We start from the raw sequence: 26,747 nt of genomic DNA on the forward strand, positions 1-26,747 counted from the left end.
TTACAAGGAGTCAATTATTTAACTGTTATTTAAGCGAGTCTCATAAAGTGGGATTAATTGTCACTAACTACCACAATTGCACTAAACTCAGTAGCAGATACAGGAAAGTCTCTTTCAGCATAAGCCTAATACTCAATCATTACCTGATACCTTGAATGTGTCTGCTCAGCCTGAACCACAGACTGCAGACAAATAATCACGTAATGTTAGTGCAGTGCAGTAATTTACTGAATTGTTTAGCTAATTTGTAAGTAATTCCAATTTCCTTTGAAAAAGTTATTTAAATTTTAAGAGACAGTTGTAATTATTAACGATGAAGCTGGAAGACAGTTTCTTTTTATGAAGCTCTATGTGCCACTCAACCTTCTGAATAATAAGGTTTCAAGTTTAAAGAAAACTTTTAAAAAGGGAAAGAATACTTTGATGTTTGTACTTCTCTTTCTAAGCTAAAGAGTCTTAGGGTAGCATGATCGTGCATCAGAAATGTGGTAGGCAAGACTAAATTGTGAATGATAATGGAAGGCAAAAATTTTTAAGCCTTTATTGGAAAAAAAATTGCTTTCATTTATTGGTTGTGATAAAATCTTCAGCTTAGGTCTAATAGTTATTTAGGTGAATAGGAAGAACATACTGTGTGAAGAAACTAAAAATATAGATGCATTGTATAGAAGTTTCTAGTATGACCAGACTTCCAACAGGTTTCACTGTAAAATCAGTCTTTTGCAGAGTTATATCTGTGTTCCTGACATTGACTTGACTTCAGTGGTGTGTTTTCTTTAAAAAATGAGAAGGGAGGTGGGACTCTAATACTTGCTGAGTAAAAAAAGATACACAACTTAAATTGCCTTGATTACAAGTAAAATTTCAATGAAGTCAGTGCAACTGATGAATAAAAACAATCTATTATTCCAGATATCAGTCCATGTAACTGGAGTCCTGAGATCATGAGTTTTTACAGCTCAGTCACAGATACTCTAATGGTTTCTCAGATGGTCTGGGCCTGGGAGCGTATCATTCACCCCCTGGTATTATAACTGCAAAGACTATGGGAATGAGGTAAACTGTCCACTGATAAAATGACTAGTGTAAGCTCAGATATCAGAAGGCATTCCCATTATAGCTGTGGAGTGCTGTGAAGTCAGTTCTGCACAAAATGTTAAAACTGAAATATTCTAAACTATTAATTTAGGCAATTATGTTCTTTCCTGATGCACTTACTCTTGAATCAATAATTTAAAGTGCACTTAATTGTCTTAAGGAGAAGGATAACACAAATCATGCCAAAGAGCTCTGTTAAAAGGGAAGGAAAACTTCATACACAAATGATTTAGCAACTTAACTACTTATTAAACACATACTAAATATTTTTGATGTGTGAAATATTACTGGAAATGTTTCCTGTATTTTTCTTAATTTATATAAATGGGTGTTCAACCACATGGTAATTTTTAATGCTGGCTGTATTTAATATCTTACAGGAAGCTTCAAAAGATGGTCCATAACATCAAGAAAAATGAAAGTGGAATAATAAACAAGTTCAAAAAGTAAGTTTGAAATGCCACTCCTAGTTTTATCAATTTGGTGAAGTTCATATTGCTAGCACAGTGTGTAGTACTTTAGCAATGGGACCACGTTTTTCTAGAGAGATGTACTTCAGCGTGTGTAAAGAGCTTCAGTCTAGACTCTGACATGCAGAATTGTTATCAGTATTAAGAGTATCACAAAGCAGTTGCAGAACTGGCCTCCAACAGGAGGTTGTGTTTGTAGACCTGAAAAACAGTATTTGGGTAAAATGTACTTTTCTTACATATTCTTTGGGAATGATCATTGCTTGTTGTTTGGGTGTGCACCTTTCTCCTCAGGCCACTGTTTAGGCTACCTGCTGCAGTTAAGTTTTAATTTGAGCTCCACCTTGAACCAACTGGTCAGACATCATAGTTAGAATTCCCATAAAAATGTTAAGTCCTTCTGTGTTTCAGTTCCACACAACAGAACTCAGCATTACCTAACGTTCTTATTCCAGTAGGAAATGCTAAACAGCATGCATATTGATGTCATGTGCATATGAGTATCATAAAGTATTCATGTGTATTTATACATAGAAAGAAATTCCAGTAATTCTGCATACTTGTCAAATGAATACACTATTCACTGTTTCCAGTCAAACATCTATTTAAACCAATTAGCTATTTAGCACACTTTTTTCTTTTTCTTAATGCAATAGCTCATTTGCATTGAACAGCCATTTGGATGTGATTTTCTCATTCAGCTGTCTTTCTTTACATGGGTCATTGATGACAAATGTACTTTTAAAAGTTAATTAGTACACAGTGTCTGCAGTGTTTCCAAGACAACCATGTTAAATTCTAGAAATTCAGCTCTTGTACATAAAAGGCACATACAAACATTGCTTAAAATTGTTCTTAAAGAGCGACTATGATGGTTCAGTTAAGGAAAAGAAAAAACATGTTTCAACAAGAGCTAATTCTAGGTATATATGAAGCGATCAGTAAGCTGGTGGGAGAAGCAGTAGGGTTTGGCTATGCAAGAGCTCCACAAAGCCAGGCTGCCTACAGCTACGGCTCCTGCTGCCAGCCCAGGCAGGGCTGGTGTTTGTGGGGCAGCTGCTATCCCTGGCAGTGGAGGGGGACAGACTTCTAGGAGCAGAAGCCTCCTGTTCCCCAGGTGGCAGGAGTAACTTAGGTCGCAAGCCCTCCTTTGCGGCCCCTATCACAGCTGTGTTTCTGTCAGCAAACCTTCAGCAGGCCCTGATGCTAGCACCTGATACATCAGAGAGATTCTTGAGATCACTTTTTTCTTTACTCATCCTCTTTCACTCAAGCACTGCTGCAATTACCAGTAAAACGCAGTCATGTGGTATATATACTTGTTATTTCCCCACAAACACAAATGCAAGCTTTTCCTTAAAATTGCCCTCTTTTAGCTACTTGGACCTTGAATTTAATCTAAGGGTGTTTTTGTTTCTAACAGTGTGCATGTAAATAGATCACTGTGTTCAGAGATCCATTTGCAAAAAAATCTGTTTCACCTGGAACCTCCTCACAGCTTCTAGGCTGTAAAGGCTTTTGATGGGTTTTTGGAGGGAAGGGGGTTGGGTGGCTGGATTGGGTTTTTTGGTTCATCCTTTTTAATAAAGGGTGGCTTCCTGCTTCACAGTAGTAGTTACGTTTAGATAATAATGTTGCAGTGGGTCTAGTTCAAATACCTCAGAGAGGAAAGCAGATGGCAGAAACAATAGGAAACAATCACAAGTTTATAATTTGAGGCAACAAATTGTCTCCCATAGTTGCACGGATATGAACTCTGCTGTTAATCAGTATTGCTCTGACTGTGTGTCCTTCCTTGAGAGTAAGAGGGGAAGGACAAGCAAGGGAAAAATAACAAGAATTAAATGTAGCTGAAGCTGGGAAGGTCAGAGGTGCCATCATTAAATGTCAGATACAAGATTGCTGCTATAATGATGCAATTCTTTGATTCCTTCCAGATTAAAAAAAAAAAATCCCAAAAAAGAGTAGGTTCATAAAAGCTCTCTTAATGTATGACTGCAGCACAAAGCTCATATTTCACCTCCCCCAGCTATGAGAATACAAATTCATATGTAAAAAAAAAAAAAAAAAAAATTTTAAAAATCCTTCTGTGATACTTCTGTGGTTCGTCCGAGTCATATTAATCTCTCCTGCAATTAGGAAGATCAGAAACTTACTCTTATTTTTTAAAAAATTGAAGAAAAATTCTCACAATTGCACATGACTTCAGAACTCAAATCTTGAACCCAGCACATAATGAGACTTGCAATAAAAGCATGAGTTGGCAACACTGATAAGGATACGTACAAGAGTTGCCAAGCTTTGCAGTATTAGAACTGGCTGTATTCCTCTGAATGTGCCCTTTGGGGGCTTTTTGTTTGGTTTTAGTAGATGCTTTTTCTAAAAAAAAAAAAAATAAATAATGCAATTATCCAGTTGATCACCCCCTCCATTTCAGTTATAGGCTTATTTTATTAAATGTCAAGGATCTAAGCGTGATTGAAGCAGGAAAAATGTATAATAAAACGAGCTTTAGGTAGCACAGATTTACAAATTCTCTATATGCTGGAAAAAATACTGTTTTGTCTCGAATTCAAACCTACTAGAAGTAGAAATAATTTTAGACAAGTCTTATAGTGTACTTGCTTATCCCAAGCCTAAAGTTGTCACATACATGTATATTGTAAGCCTCTGCTACTGAAAGAATGATCAAACACTCATAAAATACATTTGACTTATTCTCAGTATTTGTTAAGACACTTCTAAAATCTAGACTGGCTCTTGATTATGCAGAAAAGTAAGATAAGTTCTTGCATCAAGTGTCTTACTCTCCAATCTAGTTCATCGGGAGGGTGCAGGCGGGGAGGAATACACCTGCCATCCATGCGTGTCTTAAAGGTCTGTGAAAACCAGTCTGAATAGTGGTGATAACAGAAAAAAAAAACTACAGATTGTTTCTTAATTCCTTAAAAGTTCCTCTTGTTTATTCTTCACCCTGACTCAAAGTTTTCTGACAGTAAAAATATTGCCCACTGCAGGCTATCATTCATCTGCTTACCCTTAATCACATGCAAAACTGTTTACAATACTGGAGTCCCAGCTGCTGTGCATATCATGATGTCAAAGAGGATTACGTACTGAGGTGTAGAAGCAATAGGTATAGCCAAAGCTGTATAAACAATGAAAGCTGGGTGCATTTTTTTCCACAGTCACATCCTTGATAACACAGAATAGGGAAGTAAGAAAGAAATCATAGGTTTCACTCTGCAGGATGGTTGCCTATGCTTGAAACACACCATAAAGACATAGCGCTCATTTGTAAATCGTAAGCTTTAAGTCTCTAGGTTTGCTCAGTGGAATCCTAGCTCCGTTGAAGTCGATGTTAAAAGTCACACTGCATACACAGCAAAGTCAGGATTTCACCCTAAAGTTTTCATACATACTGACGTGCTGTGTTGAGTAAGAAACTAGAAGCTCAGGTTACTCACCTTATTGCAATGTCACATCCTATCAAAATTTCATTTGCAAAGCCATCAGAAATCGTGCACTTGTAGCACACACTCCAAATATGTCTATTTCTTGAAATCACATTTGCCACATGACCTGAAAAATGGAAAGAAGATGCTTCTTCATCTCATCTGCTTTACCCAGCTTTTTAGTTGGGCTAGTTTTTACTTCAGTTTTGTCTGGTCCTTTTTTCTATACTATTTATAACTTGGGCTGTAGATTCAGGTAGAAAAATTGAGTTGTTATCACTACATGTCCTTCAACCTGCATAGCTGCAACTAGAAGACATCCATAATCAAACCCTTGGCAGAGAGAAAAGTGGTATTTTATGGACAAAACAATGAGAGAAAAGTACCAAAATTGAGTTGTACCACATTTGGAAAGAGAAACTAGGGAAAGTATGATGCCTAATTTTAACTGTATTCTGAAGAAATGTGAATTTCTATGTGTCGTTGAATACAATGTTTTGAGTGCCAGGGTTTTTATCAATAAAACAATATTTTATCAAAGATAGATAAATCACAGCTATATGCCATTTCACTGCCACAGCACATTGTAAAGAAAATGTATGAAAGAGTAATAATAACACTTAAAAAAAATAGATTAATTTTATTTTGTACAATCACTTTCAAAGCTATAACAGACTATTCCATTAGGTCATAAGAATAGAGCTCAGGAAAAGTTTATCTCTCAGCTGGATTGTATATGTCAGGAACTGTGGTAAAGTTTTTGAGAAAGTTCAATTAATTTATCTTTTAGTCACAAGTTTGAACTAGTGCACTTAAGGCTAATACACACTATAATTACTTGACTCAGTAAAGATGTCAATATAATTTTTGTAAATCCTGTTAAGCAAAAATGTTTCCTAAGAAGGGAGTGGACTCTGTACAGTGTTAACAGAAAAACTGAAGGACTCTTGAAAACTAAGAGCTTTTAGGCACACCTTAAGAGCTGGGGAGTGAGCAGAAACACTAGTGAGGAAATGTGTCTGTAGGAGAATTAAGTGATACATGTAAAGGGCTACTACTGTGTATGTTTGGTTACTTTTCTGGATGCAGCCTCTAAAAAGTGCTGCTTGAGCAGAAAATTTTGACTTCTGCTGCAGTTTATTTAAGAAACAAAAATGTGATATTAACTTCAAGCATGTGATTAATACTTGCAATTCCTATAGGACTACTTACATAAGTAAAGGTAAGCACGTCCCTAAGTGCTCTGCTGGATCAACCTCAGCATGCTACAGAGGGAAAATCTCAGAATATAATGTTTTTGAAAATGGAATAGTTCATTCTCCTATAAGTTATTGTGAATTTCTGTACATTGCATTTTGTTCTTGTGTGAGCAGCATCAAGCGTTATGCGAAATGTCTCAAATGCTACCTGGTTATTTGTAGACAAAATGTATACAGTAAGATGTTATGTTGCATTTAAAATCCTGTAAACATACTCTTAAAAACGTACTTGGACTTTATTGAGTCCTCTAGAACTGAAGTTTTTCAAGGATATTTCAATATCTCCAGAAAATAACTTATTTTGTATTAGCTTTTAGAAAAGTACTGGTCCCATTCAAGTAAATGGACACTTGAATTATTTGTGTTCTATCACAGCTGATAAAGAGATGCTTCACCACCTGTAACTTAAGTCGAGTGGAGAAGCACTAGAATATTTTACTTGGAAATTGCATTTGCTATGATTTTATATGACTCTGTTAAAAGATACATTAGGAAATAATTCTGTCTTCCACTTAAATATGTATGATCAGTTGGATGGCATTTGATTCTTTAAGTCCTTTCATGTTAACTTTGGGGGAACAGGACGGAGTCAATTGTCACTCTGCAAGCATCTCTCTGGATAATTGTCAGACTCTGACATAGCTAGGTAACCACTCTTTGGCATAGAGGTTACAGCTTTTGAGTTTGAAATTCTGTCTCTTACCAAGCGAAGCTCCAGCTGACTTCAAAAGAGCCTGGATTTCGGTTCTGGCACTCAGTAAATCATACCAGTACAGTGAGAATGTTTTAAAGTGGATTTGAATTCTAGAACACATAATGTATTTGAAGCGATTCTAGCAAATATAGATGTGGCCGTGAACTGTTTCAGCTCTGTGACAGAAATATTCTTTCTTTTCTTTTATTGATATTCAGGTTCCAAAATGAACAAGTGGCCTTAATTTGCAAAACTGGGAAAGATACTTGGGATCGGTATGCTATTTCAGAGCTGCACAGCGGCATGATAGGCTGCTTAGACACAGACCTCTGTTCTGTGCTCTGTATGCTTTCGTTATAACATATTTACACTTTCTGTTGGGGCCACTGCCAGGATTTACAGGACCTGGGACAAAGTGTTGAAGTCTTTTGCTCAGCAGCTTGGAAATGTATATGTGGCTTCAGCCACATACTTTACCCTGTGACCCAGACAACCTCATACTATTGCCTCAGTTTCAGTATTTTCCAAGTCTCCACCATCTCTATACAACTCCCAACAGACATGTTGCAAAGTACATTAATAGATTTTGGTTACCCTCCCTAAGACTAGAGATCTGCCCTGGCAGTGGCCCTGGGTTTTTCTTTCTAACATGCCTGTGCTAACCTGGACAGAAGACAACAGCAGGGTTGTTGAGAATGCTTTTTAACTTATAGTTTGTGCACTGTTATATTCATGCTCCAAGAAGTTAAAGAATCAGAGGAGGCAGCTCTCCATCATTAGCGTTGTTAGTAATGAACAAAGCAGGCAAACACTCCAAAAATAATGTGCCTGGATTGTTTTTGGTTTGGTTTTGGGTTAGGGTTGGTTTTGGTTTTTTTTTTTTTCCCCTTGAGCTTTAGCAATGCCTGCACCATCTATTCATTGATTCATGCATGTGCGTTATTTGACCACCCAAACACCAGAATTCCATTAATTTCAACTCAACTGTTGCCAAAGCATTTCTCAAAACAGACGGGAAAAGCTCGTAAAGTGAGGTGTTAGTGCCAGGGTGCCACCACCCTGAGTTACATTGGTACCCGAACAACGACACTTAAGCAGCATGCTTAGGACCTACACACTGAGTGTCAAATTCTTGTGGTAAAGCAAATTCTGTAGACACTACTGTTGCTCAGAGATTACAAGAAAGCATGTTAAATTCTTCATGGACAATCTTTTAAAAAATAATTTCCTTATTTTTGAGAAATCAATAACCTCAAGAAATTCATTGCTAGGACCTGACTGAAGAACAAGCGAAGCTGTCAATTCAGTGGACAAAGGTCCATGGTTGGGTCTCATCAGTGCTACAGGGAGGCTGTCAGATAATGTTCAAAAGTCAACCTGAAGGGTCATTTTAATGTAAATTGTATTAACATTTTATATGGCTACAACAAGCAAAGGGTTTTTTTCTCTTAAGGTGCATCAATCTGGCCTTTAATGTCACACATGCACAACTTGTTTTGACTTTAAACACAAATACTTCTGTTTTACAGGGTAATGAAAGAATTGATATATCAACTGACTATGTAATTCAGTGTCTTTTCTGGGCGGCTGCAATTCAGCAAACAGGACTATACACATATATGAACAGGAGTATGCACAAATACGTGTATAGATGGTACATACATATATGTATACTGTTTGCTGAATATATATATGTACATATGTGTATGTACAGCCACAAAAAATCCTTTCAATGTTTCTACAAATTATCTTTTGATTCACTTGGTATTACAAACGCCTTTATAACAATATTTACCAAATAAGGGGCATAACACCATAAAAACAATAGTAAGTGGAAACAGGATCTGGCCCTGAGACACCTGGTATACATTCAAACATTAATCACAAAATAAAGTGCATGCAAAATGATATTTATAAAAATACAACTGGAGAGTGCTGCACCACTTTCCTATGCCATAAGCTTAGCAAAAAAAAAAAAGTATCTGAGTCTGAACAGATTTTCATCTTCAGTTAGGGGTCAGAGATAAATGCACATCCATGTTATCTGTTTCTGCATTGGAAATGAAGAACAGGGTGGGTGGGCAGGGAATCTGTTCTTTAAAAATACATTCTTACCAAAAAAACCGTCTTGCATTAGATTCTAATTTCTTATCTGTTTCTAGCTTTTCAAAGCATTTTCCTGCAGCTATTTGCTAAGCATCTGTGATGGTAATCTGTATTTCTTCAGCTGCAGGTATCTTTTGTTATCAGCTTTTTTTTGTGTCTGGCTAATGCTCTGTTGTAGTGAGTGTTACTTATTGGATCATAAATTTACTAATTATTGTTTACAGACTGAAAAAAAAACCTCCACCAAGTCTACCACAAAGGGACTATGCTTCAGGTAAGGCTGGATTAACGGAAATCTAACCTGCATGTCTGTGTGTACGTGATACCTATGTGCCCAACAGTATTTCAGCTATACATTCCCTCATAATTTGTTTTTAATTAGAGAAAAATATGCTATTGCCAACAATTCTGAAGATAGCTCACACATCCGAAATAAGAGGCAAACAAAATGTGTCAAGTTTTCCCAGTGTGAAGAAAGAGTAGCAAGTAACTGCTCTTTCAAAATCAGCATCTACCAGAGCTCTACAATGTAGGCTGCACTAAAGAATTCACACACACTCCTTCTCTACCAGAAACGGTGACATGAAAGTAAATAGGAAAAAATTGAACAAATGGATCATCACAGAAGTCAGAACCTTAATACTATTAATGTGACAACAATTACATCATTAATTATCTTAGAGGTAGAATTATGTTTGCTTATGATACAGCACTGCCCACAAACTAGTTCATGCTTATTTTTACAAGTATAACACCTATCTTGTTAAGGAAACAATGATATGAAAACTGAAGCAAAAGGGCAGAGGTTGGAAGTTATCAGGTAATTCTTCCATATTTAACATAAACACTTGTAATTAGTGTGCTGTCCTGAAGGTTTAACCAAGAAACAAGAAACTGCGAGGCCCAGAGGCCAGCAATTCTGTCATGTAGAAATTGGTACTCCTATTTAAAAATGGGATGCATTAGCAGGACACTCTGCTGTTCAGACCATGTGTAGTCTGCTGTTTCCAATAATTTTTTCAACAGCTCTGAAAAATTTAACAAAAACAAGCAAGCAGACATTTAATTTACTATTCGGGCCAAACCAGATGTGTTGCTCTGAACTGTTTAGGAAATTTTCACTACTTTTTTTTTAACTGAATATGATAGATTTTGATTTTCAATCTGTACTTAAGATAAACATGTATATTCACTATTCCATCTCCTTAAATAACTGTGTTTCATTTAGAACGTGCAGACAATGAAGAGGAACAATGGTCAGATGATTTTGTAAGTACATATTTTGGGGTCATGGGAGGTTTCTGTAGCAACAAGCAATAATAATAAGTTTATTTTTAATCATCTGCTTGTGGTTGAACTTCATGCTACTGAAATGTTATCTTATTTGTTACATCAGCATTATTTACAAGTAGACAGTGATTTTTTAGCTACCTCATTTTTTTTTACATTCAGCTTAGAAGTACACTGTCAGTGGTAGCCATGGAAGCTAAGATTTTCAGATAGGTAACCAAATGGCATCAATTTGAGGGACTTCTCAAACTTAACAATAATTTCAGAAACCAGTAAGATCTTCTATTTGGGGGAGGAAGGGTAGGTAAGGTGAGGAGAGGAAAGCCACTTCTTCATAAAAATGCAAAACTTCTAATAAGATTTTAGAGAACATTGTAATGAAGCAAGTCATGATCATCAGCTATGTAAAGTAATTGCCATAGTGTACAACCATCAGTCTGAAGTGACTAGTTTCCTTCTGGAGTTAGATCCTGAGTACCCTTTTAATAGGAAAGGGAGAGGAAGTCACGGGACACATCAAGAGTCACAGCTGGAACTAGGAAGGAACTGCCCTGTGAAGGGAAACAAGCTGTTGGTCCATAATTTGAAGACTGAGTTCTTGGTGTGGAAAGACTCCTTGGAGATAGCAAGCTGATGAGAAGCAGAAGGGGAGGCAGGAGGGAGTGCCTACTTTTTCAGAGAGCGAGCACTAAAAGGGAGTGTAACATCTTTTCAAGGACACATTCTCATAATTTAGTTAACTGTACTCCTGCAAAGATATTTGTGTCACACACTGCTGTGAAGCTGTAAGCATGTTATGAGAAATGTGAAGTTCTTTCTTTCTAGGACAGTGATTATGAAAATCCAGATGATCACTCTGACTCTGAGATGTATGTGGTCCCCAGTGAAGAGAATCCTGATGACAGCTATGAGCCGCCTCCAAGTGAGCAGGAGAAAAAGAAGATTCCCTCTGCATTCCCTATTTCTAGGGGTGAATACGCAGGTAGTTACGGAATAGTTGACTATGTCAGCTTGACAGTTGCTTATTTATCATTATCAGAAGAGATGTGGCCTCAAGTCGACTAGCCTATCACTTCCTCAAGAGTTTGCTTTTAATTCTGACAATCAGGTGTGCAGCTTTCAGGTTTATAATCTGTTATTACAGCACGAAAAAGGTAAGTATTGCTGGTAGCAATGTTTAGAATTTTAATGTGTCCTAGAGACTTTGATAGACCTCTACTAACTACAAAATTCAAGCAAAAGTATGGGAGGTATCACTAGACTGGCTCCAGATTCATCCACATATTTTAATGCAGGAATTTGTATTGAAGATGAAGCACATAAGACTAGACAGGTCCCTGTATCTCAAATCATTATTCCAAAAGCAGTAAAAGAGGACAAAACAGCCCAGATACTCACTGCATATTGTCTTTCAAAATTGGTACTGAGGAGGATAAATATCCTGAAAAACAGGACAGGATCAAGACTTTTTTTTTTTTACATCAGTCCAGCGTAACGGTGTCTCTTCAACCATGGGCAGATTGCACCGAAATGAAGGAAAGTTAGCTTCAGTTAGATGAATATTTGAGCCATGGGAAAAGAAGCATTGGCATGATGCCCACTTTCATTTCTATATCATACAAGACTGTTACTGGTCATAGAATAATCATCACAGTGCTAAAATGCCACATATGTACTCATAGAAGTTTATCAGCACTTCACCTATGTGTTCTTTTAAAAAGGGAGGAATTTTTAAAATGACACCCCAGAGGACCTGGCATCATTTGTGTTTCAGTCCCACCCTTTGTACTGTGTAACAGGTTTTTTTCTTGTATGTCAAATATGTTCTTTCTCACTTTTGTCACCAAAATTCATACTGGCACAGGACACACTAAATAATGGACTACACCACCCAGCCACCATCTTTTCCCCAAGGAGTTAAACAGTTGTTCATACAACAGTCATTGTCGAAGCACCCTCTGCAGCCTGATCTGTAGGACTAGGTTGCAACCTTAAGCGATGAAATAGGACCAGTTACACACAAGTCTCAACATCAGGACCAGCACACACTCAGGTCTTGCCTTTTGACGTGAGCTGCGGCCACAGTAGAAAATTGTTTGCACAGGCAGTACAAGGCCGTCCAAAGGCTAATGTGCAATTTTCACTAAAATTGTTTTTTTTTTTCATATTAAAAGACAATCGCACCAGTCACCAGCAGCTTCCTCCCATCAAAAAACTTCTCCCAACTACACCCAGTCCAGCCACGTCCAGACCAAAGAAACCATCTCTGCCAGTGCCGCCATCTGCTGCAAAACCAAAAGTACCACCGAAGCCTAAGGAGTGTAGTGATGATGAGGTAATGCTTCTCGATATACTTCTTTTGACAGTTTAAGTGACTGATGACCCTGCACCAATCATAAGATAGACTATGGCCATGCCATGTCTATAGCAATGCCATGGCCCAGTCTCCTTCCTAGCCTCTAAGGCACAAATCATCTTGTACATCACAAGCAGCTGATTCCTACGGGATATCTGCCTACTTCAGGAGGCTCTTTAGGCCACAGAATAGTTTCTGCTCATCTGTAACAAGCTGCAGGCAATGGGTAAAGAGCAACCTCAAAGGCTGTCTTGGGACCAAAGGGAAGGGAGAGCTTCTATCCAGCAGTCCAGAACTGGAGTCATTTGGTAATGGGTTTCAGTCTTAGAGAATCCTATTCACACAGGATGATAAATGTCCAAAACAGCAGTTACTGTGAAATAGCAACTGCTATAAGCTGCTGCCAGGGCTTCAATCCCAACAGTTTGTTGTTATGGTGGAGGTTTAACTGGTAGATTTTCCTTCTGTGTTTCTTATAGGATAATTACATTGTACCAGTGGACAATGACAATGATAACTATATTGAACCCACAGAAAGCAGCACGCCACTACCTACAAGACGTGAGTTTTAGTCATTTAAGCTAACAATTATTGCTTTGTTGGGAACAGCAATGGAAAAAAATGGATCAAATTTATGGCTATTTGTAGGGTTCAAAGAGTGAAGGTGGAGCTATTAAAGAGAATGCAGCCTGCAAAAAGGCAATTGGCTCCTTTGGCCTATGACAAAGCCAGGGAAAATTATTTTTAACCTTTCTGGAAGCCATGTTTAATTCCTGTCTCTCTCACTCAGCTGTTTCAAAGTCCAGCCCTTGTACAACCAGGAAACTTTTCATAGTATGCAATCTCCCTCCTCATCTAAGGGAGCCACAGCATTAAAATTCTCTGTTTGCTAAAGTGCCTCAGGAGAAGAACAAGCCTCTTTACATTTTCAGTAAATAAAGACAGACTTTGATTCATTTTTTTTACCTCAATATTTGAAGTATATTTAGCTGGAAAGTTAAAATATTACAGTTCACAGGTGAAAATTAAATAGAGAAGAGTATGTAGTTCTGCTCTCTGACATTACTGACAGTATCAAACCTATTCATCAAGGCATGAACACTGAATAATGTTTCCCTTCCAAAATGAGAGCTCTTTCTGCCTCAGTTGATTTGTTAAAAGTCACACAAAAGGGCTATCACTTGGACCTAGTTAATATTTATTCTGATTGTATAAATGTTACATTGTTAGTTTTCTAATAGGTGTCTATATATATAAATGTGTATATACACACACATGCACAAGTATATATGTATATGAATAAAATATGGTTTTTAGCTCCTGTGAACAGGTTTATGAAGACGACAAAGTCAGCCCCCCCTACTTCTTCAAAGCCTTCCCTTACTTCTGATATGCAAGGTATGTAGAGTTTGTATCGCTGTTAAAATGATATAATCTAAGACTGAGGAATATTAAATTACGCTTGATGTATTCAGAACACAAACCCTATGACATACTTCAGTAGAACAAAAATTTGTTGTGCTTTTCTGTGTTGTAGCAGTTGTTTTGCCTAGCTTGAATAGTAAATCTCTTTTAAGCATGAATAAAACTAGAACAAGTCATTTGCCCCAAACCAATTTATTTTTAGTCTTTTGCTCTAGCAGAGGAACACAAATGGATCAATACAGCAAAAACAATTACAGGACTCAGTATGTTAGTAATCCCATTTCACTACAGGAATCAAGACTCAATACTTTAAAACCACATCAGGATTCAACCTTAAAAAAAAATTCCGTATAGGCTGCTGTTTTGCGTGTGCTGTGATAAGTGTTCCTGTTTTAAGTTCTACAAACAGCTATTTATTTGGAAAAATAAACAAAAGCAGAAGCAAACAAGAAGAATCATATTTGCTTTTGTAAGTGAAGACATACTTCTTTAACCTATCTTAGCTGTGCTAACTCTGAGTTGTTTTGTATCCTCCTCATGTCATTAATTGCTTGGAATGTAACCTTTACAGACTGAACACACAGTTCTTTAAAAGGCTTTGCATATTCATTAGTAACGTGTTTAGCTTTCAAGTCATAAACTACAACAGTTTTTTTTCTGAACTACTTAAGATTTTATGACTTACTTTTCAGGCATTTTAAAGTGCCATTTTCAATCTTAGCCTTTTGGTGAATCAGTGTTAAGCAACGACCCACCCCTAACAGATGTTACTAAAAAAATAAAACATCTCCCCCTGGTGGGAACTCAGACATTTGTCAGTGCAATAAAAGCAATGAAGCCTGACACAAAATTTGTTGAAATATAATTCAATTTTCATTGAAGAAACTGGACATAAATAAGGATGTTGGTGGTTTTGGCTTTTAGTATCTGTGAATTAAAATATGCCTGCGGGACAGAGCTCTGGGATGGACACTGGCCACACAAATGAGCCAGCTTTAATTTATGATTCTTCTTTCCTTATGATGATTATGATTGATATTGATTATGATTTCTTCTTTCCTGAAAGTCAAGGAAAGTCTAAAAGCTACCACACATGTGATAACACATCCTTTCCAGACTGTCCCAGTTTGCACAACACAAGCGTTCATCTTGCTTTGGGGTGGAAAAAAAAAATAAAAACAAAATAAAATGGTTGCAGGTAAGGGGAAGGTTCATTAATACAGTGACTGTTTATCAGACTTCCTGAGGCTTTTCCTGAAGTTCTCACTAGAAGACCAGAGATGTAGGTGTCCCAGGGTTTTGGAGGCAGAATCAAGCTCTGGGCGACTTCTTAGTTATTTTTCCACAGGCAGAAGTACAATTGATACAAATTCTAATCAGTTTTTCTGGTAACATGAAGTATGTTTTTGCTAACCAAAATCCTCCCTGTCCTACAGAAGTCTACGAAGTTCCTGAAGAAGAGGTAAGGCCTTTCTATAGTTTAATTCACATTGCCCTCAGGCAGGGAGCGAATGTGATCATAAAAAATAAATAAATAAATAAAATTCAGTCTTTCAAAGGGGGAAAATGGTGTCAAGTCTCTGTATTTAAAGCTCTCTGACACCTCCTTCACAAAAAAAGCTAGCAAATCAATTCAAAAGATCTGCAGAACAGAGTAAATGGGAAGGGACAGAAGTTTCCCAGTCCGGTGTGATAGTGATCGGGTCTAGGAAGCAGCAGCCTAAGGGAATGCTTTCTAGAAGCAGAACTGCAGCAAAGGAGCAGTGACAGTTCTGACACAGTAATTTTTTTCCCACTTGCTGGTATTGACGTGAGATGCAGCCAAAGCTGCGTGCTCAGGCCTTTGCAGATTTACTGGTGATGACTTAATAGTGCAGATTACCAGGCAAAGTTCTACTAGAAATCTACATCAAAAATAAGATATTGTTGTGATAACCTAAATAGGATCATACAAATGGATCTTATGAAATCAAAATATGACCAAATAATTCAGTGCACTTTCTCTTATAGGAAAAACCATCACCACCACCAGTAACCAGGTAATCCATTCCTATGAACATGTGTGTGTATTATTTAAAACTTGTCAGAAAATGTATTTGCTGATGTAGATACTATGTGTTAATAATTCTCTCTCTAGAAGATATGCATATAGTAATTCTCTTTCTTTAGGCTGTCTACAGAAAAATTGGCATCCAATTCTGTGTTACTTTCAATAACCCAGACATAAAGCATATTAAAAAGAAAAACCTCTTAAGGGTACTTTTTAGAATTTTGAGGGGGTAGGGGAGGAGAAAGAGGCTGCCTTTGTATTCACTGTAGTTAAATATAATTTTCCTTTCTTAATTCATGTTTTATTCGTAGGTTCACTAAGCCACTTCCATCTACGCCTGCTCAGAACGCAGAGCACTCCCACATGCACAGCATGACTAGAGAGTCACCTAGGCTGGATACTTCCAGGTAAGTAACTAGTAGCTTGTACCAACAGCAAATTTTAATGTAGATAAAATTTTCCCCTGTAGTGTAGTCCTCAGACAGTAAGCAATTGTCAGGACACACAAATAGCTAGGGATTGTGGGACAAGCTAAAAACTGAAAGTTCTCATTTCCCTGCAAACTTCGGTATTCAAGCTAGTTTGACAAATGAGTACTATTCTCTTGAATATCCCTTCAAGGGATCCAGCGCAGGGGTAAAATATCTCTGCAAGCCAGTTTACAGTCCTATTACCTGTCTCTGCACCCTTGCAAATTAGTTATTTTTGTAGGGGATGGGGCACAGGGCTGCTTGTAAAGAAGCTGGATACAGTAAATCCATGATTTATTTTCCAAGTTTCCAGAGGAAAAGAGGCAAAGGAAACATGGGTTTGCAACCTATTTCACACCTGTGTCCCCAGAAGTGTAGGAAGCTGCTTCGTAAACACTGTCTCATCTCTAGGACATCGTTCTACAAAATAGGCTGTATACCTCAGGAAAAGCTGGTGGCATTGTGTGTGTTAGGGTGTTTGAGGTCCTGTGCACAGCTGCAGGGGACACAAGGTCCAAGACAGCATCTTTTCTAGAATAGTTCCACACTAAGGGCACAGCATCACCACAGCCACTGCAGCAGTGCATAGCTGCAACTAAATCCATTACTGCAGACCTCCTCCTCTCTAGATCTTGAAAAGCATATCTGAGCCAAGGAATTAAACAAGTAAACCCTACTCAACATATTGTGTATATTTTCCAGAAATATTTTGCCTCTTCCCAGAAATCGTCTTCATCCAAAAGCAGTGAGTAATTGTGCCACATGAAAATAACATGTTAAACTTAGGCTCTTCTGTGTTTATATATATATATGTGTGTGTGTGTTTATATATATTTTTAATATATGTATGTGTATATTTGTTTTTTATTTTTATATATATGTGTGTATATACATATATACACACGTAGAGAGGGATGGATGCTTTTTACTATCTGGATTAAGTAACAGAAACAGATTACTCTGAATGTCAGATTGATCTGATGTAATTGTTGCTATTAATCTTTTGAACAAAAGAGGTACATTGGACATCTGTATTGATCCAAGAAAAACTTTAAATGTTTTAAGGGATGTATGTCTCAGTCCATAAAAATAATTTATTTTACTAAAAAAATACCAGTTGAATTCCAGGAACCTTACTTTCAGTAACTATGGGCAATTTTGCCCAATCTGAAGTACGTTCCTTAAGCCTCATTCCTTTCAGATGATGAATGATTAATACTTTCTGAAAACTGAATCCTTCTAAAATGTCAGACTGGGTAGTCTGAGTAACCAGTATCACTAGAAAATGCAGGCCATGAAGGAGTAATTATAAGCTTTGGGTTCCTAAGGCTGTGTTTCAGTCATTCCTCTTCTTCCTCTACTGTTGTCTCCAGTATGTCCCTTCCACTGTGCTGGAATTAAATTTTTCTGAAGCAAACTACTTGGAACCTTGTCTAACTGCAGTAAATGGGCAAAAGCAAATGCACAAAAGGTTCTTTTTCAGACAGATTAGTTCCATAAATTGTCCTGCACCATAGCTCTACTGACAATGGTGCCAGCAAAAGAGAGGGTGTCCATGAGCAGCAAGCTACCAAGAAACAGGGTGACAGCAACTGCATAAGCATCTGTGCCAAAAGCACGTGCGTCAAAACTCTGTCCCAGCCAAGTGCTCTGTATTGTCCTCAAGAAATAATCAATCTACCAATAACTACGTAGAGAAATTAGATGCTTAAAATTAGGAATTTGGGGTCATACTGTAGCATTAGATGCTATGATATCATAATGCAGGTGGTATAAGAACATTTTTACAGTCTTACTTTCAATACCTAAATTTCTAGATATACCAAGTATTTGGTGGGGGAGAGGGGGTTTGCACACCTCTACATAAAACAGCAGCAGCAGCATTTTAGTTCCTTCCACCTCATCACAACGTTCTTCCAATATAGATCTGTAGCCTGTAAGATGCTGAACAATTCCCAAGTGGTGCTAAGTCCAGGATTCCTCTTTTATGAAATTGTTTGATTTCTCAGCTTTTCCTACCAATATATGGTTAGAAAAAAAATTCTTCTGAAGAGAGAATATTGGACAGAAATCCCACTCTCTGATCAGTAACAAGAATACTTCCGCTTCAGAACAGACTCGAGTGCCATATTGCAGCTGAAACCTCTCTTTAATTCATTCTCAGAGCTATTGCCTCTGAGATGGATATCACTCTAGCTTTGCAGAGAACGAAGAGAGACTAACATTTTGTTGGAGGCACACGTGGAATTACCTACAGCACCAAGGATGGAACACTCATGTTTACAAAGGGTGTACTCAGCTCCTGGCTACTTGCGGTTACCCAGTTTAGCTCAGGAGTCAGCCTAGGAAAGAATTACCCAGTGTAGTCCAGATTTTGGGGTCCTTGCTTGTTGTGCAAGTGGCCAGACCTTACAGTTCTAAAGAAAAGCATAGTAATGAGCATGATGTTTGTCCAGTGCTGTGCCTTTCCATCCCTGACTATGCACACTGACAAAGCAAAACAACAACTGAAACATCTCTTGACTGCTCCCATTCAATCCATTCTCAACACTAACCAGCACCAACCATGTTAAAAGAACTGTAACCCTTGTTCCTCTCAACGGCCTGGGCTGACTGGGAGAAAAATTTCTCCACATCTCACTCCCTCAACTGTTGAAGGATGGATTACGCCTCTCCAACCAGAGAATGGATGCATTTGTAACCAACATTAGTGAAAAGCCATTAGCCTGCATGACTGGTGGATGAAGGTGGACAAATTAATAACTGGTACTTCTGTCATATGGGAGCCTGATTCCATAAAAGATAAGGAGTGGCAGCCAAAAAAAAAATCTCCAAAAGAAGCTGGGAAATGAGTTGGATCGCTTCAATTCTAGCACGATGAAAAGACAGTCTAGTCAGTATCCTCCATTCAATGGAAACTGTGTTCTTAGTATAATCAAATCTGCTCTGAAATTTCTGCTTTTCAGCTCAGAAATAAAATACAAACCAAAAGGTCTCATTGCAAAATTCAGGGCCAATTTTCTCAATACTACAAGCAATCTGAAGGTTGTTAGAATGTTCAAATTTAGACTGATGGTTGCTAAAATTTTTCAAATGCTGTAATAAAAGCTGATGAAAAGTAGCCTGGATATTATATGCATTCTATACAAGTATTTATTTAAACACTAGTACAGTGTTTAAACCAAGATCAGTCTGTTTATGCACTTTGCGTGTAATAATATTCCTTTTTTAATTGCTTCCCATCAAATATAACATTTTTCCATTACAGGACCATGAAGCAAACAATAATGATGAAAGTAAGTATTCTGTACTGAAAACATGAGTGGTATTTGTTGTCAGTATGTCCCTCGTGACCTTAATAAAGCATGTAGTGGAGTATGTCAGCATAAATTTTATCTGTAATGGTCAGCAATAAGCAAGAAATGTTACTGAACTGTTCTCTACTATAATCAGAGTGAAAACCTGTCAAGACAAAAACTGATGGTTATGTTTTATTTTTATCACATTGGTACTGAAATGGCAGTGAGGAAAAGCCACTGTCCAGATACAGCTGATGTTGTGTACTAAATGTGTCCTTTGCATCTCTAGATCATAGCTTCAGTAACACACAAGAATCCAGACTTCCCGCTGGAGCAGCTCCATCTCCATTACCAAGGGGCATGTGAGTAAAAAATAATAAAACTACTTATTTGGGGATAGGGTTAAATACTAGGTGTATTAGGAGCTAACTCCTATCCTTCCCTATGGCAATCAGAATTCAGGAGTAATTTTTATTGCTGTTCATTTTTATTGCTGACTAAGTAAAGGCAAGCTCTTCTTTCACTACTTCTGGAGGAATACTCCTTGCATGCCAGTGCCACTGCCCTTCATTGCCTGCCACTGATGGCAGATGCTGGCTGGCCTTCTTAATTTAGTCACATACTGCAGCAATAGCACGTGCATGCCTATAAATGCAGAAAGCTGTGGTTTTCATTAAAACTCTTCTGCCCCACCCAAGTTGTCATCTTAAGCACTGGGCAGAGTATAGATTCCTTGCATATCAGAAGTACCTTTCCTGAGAACCCACTTTACATCTGATAGCCTTATTCTTTTGTTTTGTTTTTCTAACTGCTGTAGCTATCCGATAAGGAGATGTATCCCATCTTGGCCAGAAATATCTTGGGAATCAAAGAACCTGATGCTTAGTTGATAAATGAATTAATGTATCTGCTAAGTAAACATACTCTTTTTTCTTTTTCTGACAATTTGCAGAAAGAAAACTCGTAATGCAGTAAATTCAACAGTAAGTTGACTTGTAATTGCATAATCAAACTATAATTTTATGGGTTATTTTTTATTTATTGTAAAACTTAATTTTATCATGAGTACAGCATAAATACGTAAAAAGAATAGGGGAAAAAGGGAGTTATAAAGAAAGGAAATACTTATAATATTTTCAGTTACATGAACTAAGCAGGAGTGAGAAAACTCAAGTAGTAAAATATTTAAAGAGATGCTTGAATTCAGTACTCCTGGGATGTAACAATAAATACAGTGCAAAAATGGAATAAAATGGGAAATAAATGGGAAAATGGGCCATTCAGAAGTATTCCCTGAAATACACATGGCTGCATATGGGGAACAGGGATTTATTGTAAGAGTGATAGCTCAAGAAAGATGTGGGACTTTACCAGAATTTGTCAGAGGTTTTTCAGTAAGTATTTCATCATTAGAAAAACATCCCAAAGCCTCTGGTGGGAGAAAGTGAGAGAACTTTGAAATTTTCAAAGAAATTAATTTGAAAATTTTTTCAAAACTGACAGTTTACTATCATTGTTTCAAAATTAAAAACAAAAAAAAAGAAACTGGAAGGCTGGGAGTGTTTTTACTGTCAGCTAAACTGACAGTTTTTCAGTAAAGAGAAATGTGTTCAGACATTAGTGAGCAAGGCAAAAATACTCAAATTTTGATTAATAAGTATTTGAGATGGACTCTTCATTTTTGGACTTGAGACAAGAATAAGCCATTTGTTACACCATAAGCTTACTGATGGGAATTAAAAAAAAAAAAAAAAAAACACAAATAATTAGGCACCTTCTCTAGATTTTATTTTTGTCCGTCTATTTACACAGACAAACTGTGATTCTTTCCAAAACACTTTGCAAAATCCCAGGCTTCAAGGTCATACAACTAGGCTCTTCACAGAATGGCCGTGTCCCTATCTCCTGATTCCTCCAGGATGCTGTCAATTCACAAAAACTATAAAAAGATAAACATTTTCTGTACAAGTGACATGCCATTTAATATTTGACTGCCTTCTGTTTTATTGCAGAAACCATGTTTACCTTCCAGAGAGATTTTAACTGCAAATGAAGGTAAATTATCTCTACTACTGTGAAAAAAGTTGACATTTATCAGAATTTCATTTTCTTTTATTAAAAACATGAAACAAACACTACATTCAATTTATTCTGGATTTCTGAGGGGGGGTTTGGTTTTAGCAATTTAGAACTGGATCTGGCCAGCCTTAATTGCACTGAATATCATTGTTCCCTAAAAGCAGTCCCAGCAAAGCTATTGAGGTTACTGCCAGGGTAATGTACAACATAATGGACCAGCAATGTGCCATACAGTCCTCAGAGTGGAGAAGGGAGGCCAAGTGTGAGCACATCATTCAGAAGTCAGCAAGAACCACCTCCTACGGAGCTGATTCCTGGCAAAACCAGTCCCTCGCACAGGCAGAAAATGTCTCGCCTCTGCACCAGGCAGCAGCTCCTCCAGGCAAAAAACTCGCCAGGAGCTGCTGTCTAACACGAGGGTAGGATGCAGCCAGACAGCTGCACCTCTTCTGGCTGAGCTCTTGTAGACAGCCTGCCCCAGCGTCCTCCCCCGTGTCACACAGCTTGTCTCTCGGAAAGCGAGTGTCCCACTGAGCTCCTTCGAGCATTCACCACGCAGCTGTTTGCCTAGAAATTCGGTGGCATGCCACTAGTCAGTAAAGAAAGCAGCAGGATAGCAAGCTGCCATCTAAGGAAAAAAAATGCAACCAAAATTATTATAATAATAAGAAAAGAAACCCTCTTTCAATTACTGGGAATCTCTTATCTGGGACAATATATTTCTGAAAAAATCTTGACTCTACAATTTGTTTTCCCAAACTACAGAAAAATCTACAGCAGCAGAACGACGGCGAGGTTCCAGCCAAGAGCTTCCTCTTCCACCCCTTCCAAGTGGTGCCCAAAAGTAAAATCCCTTTTCATCATCTTTTGAATATTTCAGTGCACTAGCTCCTACTGCTCAGTCTGAACTTCCCACAGCTGTGTTCAAAGGGGAGCACTATTTTCTCTGTGGCCTTCTGTCGCTTTTTGAAAGTCATGTTTCTTGAAGCCTCACAGGAGTAAAAAATAGAACATGGTAAATGCATCCAAATACTATAACCACCACCAAAAAGCATGGGAGGATATGATCTAATTAGGTGATGGAGATTTAAACCAGATGTTTAAATTCCTAGTTGTCAGTATTAGTGGTATATTATTTTTTTAGATACCTGCATCTGGCCCTTATTTCTCAATGGGCAAATGGGTGAGATGGAACACATTCTACTACTGCATGCTTCAAATGCATAATTTTAATATACTCAGACCTGGGTAGATCTCCTCAGACCTTTCTGTAATATCTTGATATTTATTTCAGGCCTTTGCTGCAAAAGACCTCAATTCTGCCAAGTAAGTATAATTCAGATTTTGAATTTAATTTGAAACTACAAACTAGTCACATTTTATCTTTGAAATAAGATTATTTCAAGATGCCATGCATATTCATTAGTTTTGAATTAACATTTGTCTCTGTAATGCATACAAAGAGGAGATCAAGTATCCAGGGGCTTAGCTCAGCTAGTAAAATTAAGGGAGTATGTCAGGGTTATTGTATAAATTGATGGAAATTCACATTTGTGACTACTGGAAACTTCTACCAAAGGCAGTCTGGGTCATAATAAAGATTCCATCAATCTTTCTTGCCACTGAAGAATCCAAAATATGACATTTCTGGGCTGTTCCAGGCTTCTGTTGACTAGAAGCCAGACAGACTATTATTGCATCCAGCAGTTTATTCTTACTACATGGCGGGGGGGAGGGGGGGAAGCATGTATTTTTGCAGTGGCAAATTCTAAAGCCATTCTGTAAGTAATACTTTTAGAGGGACTTGAGTTTCAGTTCACACTTGAAAACAAATTATGTAATATGTACATTAACTCTCTTCGCAGAAGTGTAAATTAGATCTAACATTTTCCTAGTCTCTTGTTAGCAGACACTTGTCTGACCTTCTTACAAGCCCTTTTCCACATGTTTCAGTCTGAACATATCTTTCACACTGTAAATGGATGATGAGAACTGCACATAAAAGTGTGCATGTGGTGTAGCTTTAAACTTACATTTTGTTATTAGTATGTCTCTCTATTTCCTGGAAATGTTTGCTTGATGTATGTTGCAGTTCCATCTCCTGTGCTGTTAAGTATAATAATGGTTCATATTCATGCAATAGACTGATGCTCTCAAATTTGTCTGCTCCTGTCACACAACTGATATGCTTCAACTTGTTGCATAAATTCTTACTAATCCCTAAAGTTAACTGTTCTTTGAGGTCATTTAGTGCTAAATGCTGCTCTGATTAGGAAACTTTCTTTAACACACTCTTATTCTGTGCCAGGTCCAATAACAACTTAGACACAATCGGTCCCAATCACTAACATCCCTTCAGTATAACCTGACATCTCTTCCTTGTCACCATACAAACCTAGTGCTAACTTTCATCTTCATAAAAAGTACTAATTCCCCATATGGCACAGTATCAAACACTCTACTGAAGTCCAGAGCAAGTATAATACCATATTCCCTCTTTGTAGAACTGTTATTTTAGGAAAGAGCTATAACACTTTATCTACTTGGGTAAATTTCAGATTTTCTCTTGCTTGTACCTTTACCTCCAAATCTTAATGTTCTTTCCTTCAAATTCTCTCCTAGGGCCTTGTGTTCTGTGGAGTCAGACAGAAAGGCCTGTAGTTGCTTAGGTCATTTTTTCCACTTTAAATATAGAAATAATGTTTGGTATTCTTTAATCATGTGATACCACCCTGACTTGACATTTATTTAAAATAACTGTTACCAGTCCTGTAATTTCATGTGCCAGTTTTTTTAAATTTTGGGGATTAAGATTATCTGGGCCCCCCAGTTCAATCATACTAAACTATTTGAGATTTGCTTTCAATGTGGTTGTAGAAATTTCCATTTCTGTACCAGAACTAATATTGGTTTAGTACCTAGATTATATTTAAAATCAATTAAATTCTTACTACAGACAACCCTGTTTGTCTTTCTTTTTTATACAGCTGAGGAATCTCTTACTACTTATTTTAATCTCCTTTTGTAAAGTCTAATTCATGCTGACTTCTGGCAATTCTTACTTTATTCACACAAAGTACTTTTCAGCTGTAGCTTTTCAGCTGGTCAATCAAAATTTGACAGAGAAACCAACATTCTTAACATTGAATAGCCTTCTTGACGTGATTATTCATTCATTGAGAGCTAGAACTGCTCCTTACAATGTCTCCCCTGTACTTGGAATGCAGCTTCCAGATGGTTGCATCTTTACTACAAAAGAAGTTCTAAACCTACTTCATGCAGGTGTCTTTGAGCTCTCCAGTCCAATTGAATTTTTTAACTCTGAGTCACTGTATGACCTCTATAACATTCTTACTGCTTTCTGAAACCAAAATATGAAATCAGAATTACATTAGTGAAGATAGGATAAAGCAGTCTGCAAAGTATCGTGTCCAGGAATAGGTGTGTGCTAACAATCCTAGCAGCATTTTTCTCCCCCAATAAATAAAACCTGCAGTAATAACAGAATAAGCAACACTCAACTTTGTACAACCATCTTCTCTAATTATATTGATATGTACCCAGCTCTGATCACAAGTACCCATAGCAGACACCTATATTGTCTTTGACCAAGACTCTGTTTTACCAGTAAACAATTATCTATATGTATTTCCCATATTTCTATCATATTGCTATTATGCAACACTACTCAAACACTTCCCTTCTAATTTCTTAAACTCTTTGACATCTGAATTTCAGCCCTAATAGCTATTTCCTACCACGCTTTGTTATTTGAAATTATAATTAAGCTTCATAGTCTTTTCTGCTAGTTCTGCTTCTCTATTTAGCTGCTTCTTCTTGCACAAATATATAAACATTTCAGTTGGACTAAATTAGTGAAAAATTATCTCTGACCTACACTTCTTTTCCTGACTCCCTCACCTGTATGACTGCTCACACTGGACCGAGTAGTTTTTGCTTTGTGTTCCTGCATTTTCTTTATCTATTGCTACATTGATTCACTTAAGTGGTGGTGGGTTTTTTCCTTGCATTTTAAGTCTAGCTCTGGCTATTAACTAAGTTGTTAACCAAACTGTTTCTCTCTTTATAAGCAAAGCTCCTCTTTTGAGCAGGTGAGTGTCCCACACACTTATATAGGGCCCATCCATTTACAGCAGATAGCTTTCCTGAGTGATACCAAAGGTCAAGAATTTACAGATCTTCTAAAGTCCTTGTAAGAAATCAATTTCATACAGCATACTTTGAAAAGTTACAAATGTTGTTCTTTCTCTTTTCTAGAAGTGCCAGAAGCTGCAAGCCGCTCTCTGGGTAGTTCCCCTCACAGCAGCATTTCATCTATTTCAAGTACTGCAGACCAGGTATAGCAGTAGCTAAATTCACATTACAGAAATATTCTTATCCTTTATTTCCACCCCTAACCCCTTTCTCAATTATAATCATACTCCTTTGTGGAGGGCATCCATGTCCCCTTTTGCAGTGAACGTAGAGCATAGGACAGCTTTAACAAACTGTAGAAAAATATGTAAATAGCATTATACCAAACCTTGGCACTCTATTAAATAGTCACTTCAAACAAAACCTGAAAAAGTTTCTTAGTTTCAGGGCTTCCTCACTCCCCAGTTCATAATACTTTGACATCATTTGAAATGATGTACTTAAGTCTAGTATTTGATATAGATTGCTATAAAGAGTTTAA

At 37.4% G+C, this 26,747-nt stretch overlaps 1 protein-coding gene across 1 annotated transcript; it reads left to right on the forward strand.

The window, feature by feature from the left end:
* Positions 1 to 1,478: 1,478 nt before the first annotated feature.
* Positions 1,479 to 26,409, forward strand: BLNK (B-cell linker; the record flags this gene model as incomplete). The annotated part of the gene is made up of 19 exons (XM_010080680.1): positions 1,479 to 1,544; positions 7,195 to 7,251; positions 9,307 to 9,356; positions 10,311 to 10,351; positions 11,198 to 11,354; positions 12,547 to 12,707; positions 13,208 to 13,289; positions 14,046 to 14,126; positions 15,590 to 15,615; positions 16,164 to 16,192; positions 16,515 to 16,610; positions 17,376 to 17,418; positions 19,942 to 19,969; positions 20,262 to 20,334; positions 20,925 to 20,955; positions 21,985 to 22,027; positions 22,817 to 22,895; positions 23,346 to 23,377; positions 26,330 to 26,409. Coding segments are annotated over 19 exons (1,255 nt in total), but the record flags the coding sequence as incomplete, so codon positions are not given.
* Between the last annotated feature and the right edge of the window lie 338 nt (positions 26,410 to 26,747).

Source organism: Pterocles gutturalis, unplaced genomic scaffold (genome assembly GCF_000699245.1).
Source record: "Pterocles gutturalis isolate BGI_N339 unplaced genomic scaffold, ASM69924v1 Scaffold30619, whole genome shotgun sequence".
Classification (NCBI taxonomy): domain Eukaryota; kingdom Metazoa; phylum Chordata; class Aves; order Pterocliformes; family Pteroclidae; genus Pterocles; species Pterocles gutturalis.